The following is a 7,500-nucleotide window of genomic DNA, read 5'->3' on the forward strand; positions in this document are numbered from 1 at the left end:
CAAAACAACGGGATATTTTCTTCTTTCTATTCCGTTTGCTCACCATAATCACCATCTTCTTTTTCTTCTCTTTTCACTTTCGTTTCTGCTTTACCTATTTTCCGTCTTCATATTCTACTCTTCCTCCTCCATTTTCTTAATCTTTTTACAATCCCTACCACCATCATCTTTACTTTTTTCTCTTCTTTTCTTCCTCCTCGTCTTCTTCTTCAACATCATCTCCTCTTCACTTATCATTTTTCTATATAAGCGTTTTATCTATTTCTTTATTCCTCTCAACCAAAAATAGCACCTTACGTAACCAACTTTAAAAATGTGGGTATCTATTTGATGTCGAAAGCTTACCTCTTTTATAACGGTATTTTGCCCTAATGTCGATTTTATACAGAGCAAGATTTTTTAAAACGCAATTGCATATCATGAATACGTGAAAAGGAGCTGTTCACTCACTTCCATATTTGAGTTTTTGTGGGTGCATTTGCACATGTGCTGATGATGCAGATCTATATCTGTATTTCTTAGTCTCTATGTTAACATGTATATATGTTAATATGTATGTATGTTAATATGTATACATGTATATATGTATACATATATACATGTATACATATATGTTTGTATATATATATATATATATATATATACACATACATACATATATATATATATACACGCGCGCGCGCGCGCGCGCGCGCGCGTGTGTGTGTGTGTGTGTGTGTGTGTATCTGTAAATCATGAAACACTTCTCGGGCAAAATTAAGGAAAGAAAAAAAGAGAATAGAATATATATAATTAGACAGAACGAGCGAGCGAGACGAGGGAGAGAGAGAGAAAAGCTTCAGGCAGACAGCCCGGAGAGAAAGGGAGGAAGGCCGGGAACGACGGCGACGCCAGTGACAAAATCAGCGCCAGTACAAGTGTCAAGAACACCAAACAGAATAGCATGATGATTAAGGGAGAAGTTAAACGGACATCAAACGAACACTAAATGCAGCAAACGTAGCATTGTTTTAAAATCCCTAATATTCGTAAGGAATCCAGGAACATCACTTCATAATGCTATTGGGGAAAGGAGTGGTAAAAAATGTTGTCGTTGGAAAATATTCGCCCTACCAATTATCTTAGTATATCAAATTCCGAATTTTCCATATTCATGATCTCTTTGATAGTATTTTTTATGTAAAAACTGACAAACAAACTTTACATACAGAACACGCAAACACACACACACACACATACACACACACACACACACACACACACACACACACACACACACACACACACACACATATATATATATATATATATATATATATATATATATATATATATATATATATATATATATATATATATATATCATTTTTTTTTTGGGGGGGGGCCTTTGACATTTGCCCTGCCTTGCAAGAATAAGGCCCGTACTTTAAAAACCTTTCGCCAGGGCTGGCGAAGGGTTTCGCCGGGCGATCCGGAATTTCGTACTTTTAAAATCATGCCTGGCGAACGTTCGCCAGGGCTGGCGAAAGATCATATTGGAACAGCCTGGCGAAGAGAGCTGTTTGAATACCATTTTCTTGCTTTCAAATTATAAATTAGTAACATATTTGTGTATAATAGGATGTAGGAATCACATTGAAATTATAAAATATCTTAAAATCATAATTTGTTATGAAATAACGTATATACGTATTTTTTTCAAGACCTTCGATGTTCCAGTCGAGAGCTCAAGACATCAGCTGTATTCCTACCCCCCTACCCCTACCCCCCACCCCCGAGATGACTTATTTAGATTTAGGTTGTTGTTATTTTGGTTGTAAGGATAATGTTCTTTTCACAAATATTACCAGAAGTGTTTTTTATGGCGGCATGTTTACTTTTGGCTATAGAAACATAGCTGTAGTGCTCCACCGCCCTATAATGAGGCGTCTTTAATGATACCCTTGTAGGCCTACAGTTCAATATCTTACATCAGTTAGGAATAGTAAAATAGTAATTTTTAAACTCTTGTTAAAGTATAAAGTTATTTTTTGTATAAAAGTATAAGGTTGATACAGTATAGTATAAAGTACTTTTAAAACCTTTCGCCTGGCGAAGCTTCGCCAGGCGAACATCTGAGTGAGGGAGGCCTTACTTTTAAACTAAGGCAGGTGTTCGCCAGGCCTGGCGAACGAAAGGGATCGCCAGGCGCTAACATCTTGGATTCCTGATAAATCTAGCGCTTCGGCGAATAAAAAAAAACGCGAGAAAAAGCAAAAGGTTTTAAAAGTACGGGCCATAAAGTTAACCTTGTTATAGTATAAAGTGTAGTATAGCATAAAGTATAAAGTTAATTTTGTTATAGTATAAAGATATTTTCAACTTCTTTGTTATAGCATAAAGTTAAATTTTAACTCCTTTGTTTTAGTATAAAGTGAGACTATTGCGGAAACATTTTCGTCTTCTCTCGAGGTTAATAATTAAGTTTAGGTTATGTTATGTGCACTGCAGATGTAAACAAATTTGCGCTACATTTAGCGGGAATGCAAGATGTTAGCGCCTGGCGAACGTTGGGTTTAAAAGTAAGGCCTCCCTCACTCAGAGGTTCGCCAGGCGAACGCCAGCACTGGCGAAAGTTTTTAAAGTACGGCCCTAAGTGTTTTTCTTTTTTTTTCTGCACACAGACACATGGCGCGCGCACACACAGGAATCACACATACATACGCACACACACAGGAATCACACACACATACGCATACACACAGGAATCACACACACACACACACGCCCACACACAGGAATCACGCACACACACGCACCCACAAAAATCACACAGTGCAGTTAGGCCTATGGCCCCTTACCAAGGCCACAGGCGGTGCCGCGGCAACATGTCTTGGCATGGCGATACGCTAAGGACTTATCGCAATTTTCGTGGCCCTCGGCCTCACTTACCTCTTTTGGGAGAATTCGATCACCCTCGAGAGGCAGCAAGCCCTCGATCTTCAGTTCCTCGAGGTTGAAGACACAATAAAACGGATCCCGCGGTGGTTCTCCTCCGACGAGGACATCGCCGCCCTCCGTTGCTTGCTCCCACCACAATCCTGGTTCCTGCCCCGACTTGTCCTTCTTCAGCGGCAGCTGGAGTCGCTGCAGAAGCTAAAGGCCCTCGCGGAGGAGGCGGAGGCCATGGCCGCCCAGGTGAGCGCCCTCGGCAGCTCCCTCGGCAGCGCCCTGGTCGGCCTCCTGATCGGTGCCGTGGTCGATGCCGTCGTCGTCCGCGGCCTGCGCGCCCTGGCCCGACCCGCGACGCCTCAGTCTGAAGCAGGATCACCCAGGGAAGAACTAACCAGTTCCAGTTCTCCGTTGGTGGATCTTGCTCCAGCCGAGAAACCGCTTTCCACTCCACCTGCCGAAGAGGAAGAACTGACCAGTTCCAGTTCTTCGTTGGTGGATCTTGCTCCTACCGAGAAACCGCTTTCCACTCCACCTGCCGAAGAGGAAGAACTGACCAGTTCCAGTTCTCCGTTAGTGGATCCTGCTCTAGCCGAGAAACCGCTTTCCACTCCACCTGCCGAAGAGAAAGAGGGAAATGAGTAAGTACTCACCAGTTCCAGTTATCCGTTGGTGGATCTTGCTCCTACCGAGAAACCGCTTTCCACTCCACCTGCCGAAGAGGAAGAACTGACCAGTTCCAGTTCTCCATTAGTGGATCCTGCTCTAGCCGAGAAACCGCTTTCCACTCCACCTGCCAAAGAGAAAGAGGGAAATGAGTAAGTACTCACCAGTTCCAGTTATCCGTTGGTGGATCTTGCTCCTACCGAGAAACCGCTTTCCACTCCACCTGCCGAAGAAGAAGAACTGACCAGTTCCAGTTCTCCGTTAGTGGATCCTGCTCTAGCCGAGAAACTGCTTTCCACTCCACCTGCCGAAGAGAAAGAGGGAAATGAGTAAGTACTCACCAGTTCCAGTTATCCGTTGGTGGATCTTGCTTTAGCCGAGAAACCGCTTTCCACTCCACCTGCCGAAGAGGATGAACTGACCAGTTCCAGTTCTCCGTTAGTGGATCCTGCTCTAGCCGAGAAATCGCTTTCCACTCCACCTGCCGAAGAGAAAGAGGGAAATGAGTAAGTACTCACCAGTTCCAGTTATCCGTTGGTAGATCTTGCTCTAGCCGAGAAACCGCTTTTCACTCCACCTGCCGAAGAGGAAGAACTGACCAGTTCCAGTTCTCCGTTAGTGGATACTGCTCTATCCGAGAAATCGCTTTCCACTCCACCTGCCGAAGAGAAAGAGGGAAATGAGTAAGTACTCACCAGTTCCAGTTATCCGTTGGTGGAAGCTTCCACTCCTCTGGAGGAAGCTTCTCCAGCCGAGGAACAGCTTTCTCCTCCACCTGCCGAAGAAAAGGAGGAGCTGCGCTACAGGCCCGCGACGGTGCCGGTGTACATCCTTTCGAAGGACTTCGACCTCGTCATGGACACTGACAGGACCCACACCACCTTCATTGAACAAACTTTTGTCGTGAAGCTGAGCGTCTCTTCGCCTGAGAAGAAGAAGTAGGCCCAGCTACAGGTCAATGGGCCCTACTGTATGGCGGAGAAGGTTGCGGTGTACCTCCAAGGGCGCGTCCGCATGCTGCGCTCTCGCTCAGAGCCAATGGAGACGGTCCCAGATGCCTGCGCTCCTTCCGTGTTTTCCGAGAAACTCACCCGCATCACAGACACCATTTACTCCACCATTCGAAAGCACAACGTGAAGGTGGCCTTCTTCGATGCCGCAGCTGGCAGCGTTCAGATCCTGTTCACCGGCATCGGAGACTACGCGCGTGCTGCTGCTGCCGAGCTCGAGCAAGTTCTCATGCCGTTGTAGCAGGAAGATGAAGGCATCATAATGCAGCACATACCTCTCACCCTCGAGGAACTCAGCGCCGCCGTGGGGCCGGGCAAGTGCAACCTCAGACTCATCGAAGAATGGTTCGGAGTCAAGATTTTAACCAACGGACATGCACTGGAGCTCTTGCTCCGGGGGCCCCTCGCGGCCATCAGGAAGGCTGCACGTTTCCTCGGAAGGTACGTGGCTGAGACGATAGGAGGAGCTAGGTGACGCAGGAGAGGAAGCACCGCCGAACGCCGCTCAGACATTGGCCAAGAATAAGACAAAGCCGAAGGAAAACTCGAACGGGCTGAAAGACAGGAACTAGATGAAGAACAGCAGCCAGAAGAAAAGTAACCAGAAGAACAGTGGTCAGAAGAACAGTAGCCAGAAGAACAATGGCCAGAAGAACAGTAGCCAGAAGAACAGTAGCCAGAAGAACAATGGCCAGAAGAACAATAGCCAGAAGAACAGTGGGCAGAACAGTAGCCAGAAGAACAGTGGCCAGAGAACAGTAGCCAGAAGAACAGTGGCCAGAAGAACAGGAGCCAGAACAATGGCCAGAACAGTAGCCAGAAGAACAGGGGCCAGAAGAACAGTAGCCAGAAGAACAGTAGTCAGAAGAACAGTAGCCAGAAGAACAGTAGCCAGAAGAACAGTAGCCAGAAGAACAGTGGCCAGAAGAACAGGAGCCAGAAGAACCGTAGCCAGAAGAACCGTAGCCAGAAGAACAGTGGCCAGAAGAACAGTAGCCAGAAGAACAGTGGCCAGAAGAACAGTGGCCAGAAGAACAATGGCCAGAAGAACAGTAGCCAGAAGAACAGTGGGCAGAAGAACAGTAGCCAGAAGAACAGTAGCCAGAAGAACAGTGCACAGAAGAACAGTGGCCAGAAGAACAGTAGCCATAAGAACAGTAGCCATAAGAACAGTGGCCAGAAGAACAGTAGTCAGAAGAACAGTAGCCAGAAGAACAGTGGCCAAAAGAGCAGTAGCCAGAACAAATATAGATTATATATATATATATATATATATATATATATATATATATATATATATATATATGTATGTATGTATGTATATATATACATATACACACACACACACTTAATAAATGATGCAGAATATTAGCTGCCATTTGAATTAATCTGAACAAGTGACCAGGGATCATTGCAAATAGTATGGACTATTTGTACACACTCACTATTATAAGCATTGTACGATATCATGTGTGTGTGTGTGTGTGTACACACACACACATACATACACACACGTTATATATATATATATATATATATATATATATATATATATATATATATATATATATATATATATATATAGAGAGAGAGAGAGAGAGAGAGAGAGAGAGAGAGAGAGAGAGAGAGAGATAGATAGATAGATAGATAGATAGATAGATATAGATAGATAGATAGATAGATAGATGTATATAGATATAGATATTTACATGAACTTGCAGACATACAAAAATACACACACACACACATACACATACCACACACACACAAACACACACACATAATATATAGACCATAGGCCTAACTACGCTGTGTGATTCCTGTGTGTGCGCGCGCGTGTGTGTGATTCCTGTGTGCGCGTGTGTGTGTGTGTGTGTGTGATTCCTGTGTGTGCAAGTGTGTGCGTGTGTGTGATTCCTGTGTGTGTGTGCGCGTGTGTGCGTGTGTGTGATTCCTGTATGTGCACGCATGTATGTGTGAATCCTATGTGTGTGTGTGATTCCTGTGTGCACGTGTGTGTGTGTGTGTGTGCGATTCCTGTGTGTGTGTGCGTGTGTGTGCTTCCTGTGTGTGCATGTGATTCCTGTGTGTGTGTGTGTGTGTGTGTGTGTTCGTGTGTGTGTGTGTGATTCCTGTGTATACGCACGTGTGTGTGTGTGTGATTCCTGTGTGTGGGCGTGTGTGTGTGTGTGTGTGTGTGTGTGTGTGTGTGTGTGTGTGTGTGTGTGTGTGTGTGTGTGTGTGTGATTCCTGTGTGTGTGTGCGCGCGTGTGTGTGTGATTCCTGTGTGCGCGCATGTGTGTGTGTGATTCCTGTGTGTGCGTGCGCGCGTGTGTGTGTGATTCCTGTGTGCGCGCATGTGTGTGTGTGATTCCTGTGTGTGCGCGCGTTTGTGCGTGATTCCTGTGTGTGCACGTCTGTGTGTGTTTCTCTTCTCCCTCATTTATTTCTTTTATCTCTCCCCTTCGCATTGCATCTCCCTCCTCCTTCTCGGACGCCGCTGCCACCGCTCAGCACTGAAGGGAAGAGCCTGCGCGGCGCAACCCCGCTGGCCCCGTGACCAAGGCTAATTTGGGGCCGGCGTAATCAACGCAGCCGTCGTCGTGCGTATTTGATCTCTCTTTATGGGGGATTTAATGGGATTTTTACGATTATTCTCGCTCGAAGAAGGGATGGGCCGTCCGCTCGCTCGTACGCTCTGGAGATTCCGTTTGGGAGTGCGCTAGCTTTTATGATTTTTATGCTCGTTCAGTTACGTGGAAATCCATGTAGAAGAGGTGGTTGCGCGTGCGTACACACACATATATATGTATACATGTATGTATATGTGTATATATATGTATGCGTTTGTGTCTATTTATACATAAACATATGCGTTTCTCGAAATCACACC

At 45.3% G+C, this 7,500-nt stretch overlaps 1 protein-coding gene across 1 annotated transcript in view; it reads left to right on the top strand.

Moving 5' to 3' along the window:
- The first annotated feature begins 4,869 nt into the window (after window positions 1-4,869).
- Window positions 4,870-7,500, top strand: part of LOC138864155 (uncharacterized protein DDB_G0287625-like) — a 5,699-nt gene continuing 3,068 nt past the window's right edge. The window contains exons 1-2 of the mRNA XM_070130207.1: window positions 4,870-5,048; window positions 5,367-5,839. Of these exons, the coding sequence (XP_069986308.1) occupies window positions 4,870-5,048; window positions 5,367-5,839 (652 nt within the window). The remainder of the gene's footprint in view (window positions 5,049-5,366; window positions 5,840-7,500) is intronic.

Source organism: Penaeus vannamei, chromosome 15 (assembly GCF_042767895.1).
Source record: "Penaeus vannamei isolate JL-2024 chromosome 15, ASM4276789v1, whole genome shotgun sequence".
Lineage (NCBI taxonomy): Eukaryota > Metazoa > Arthropoda > Malacostraca > Decapoda > Penaeidae > Penaeus > Penaeus vannamei.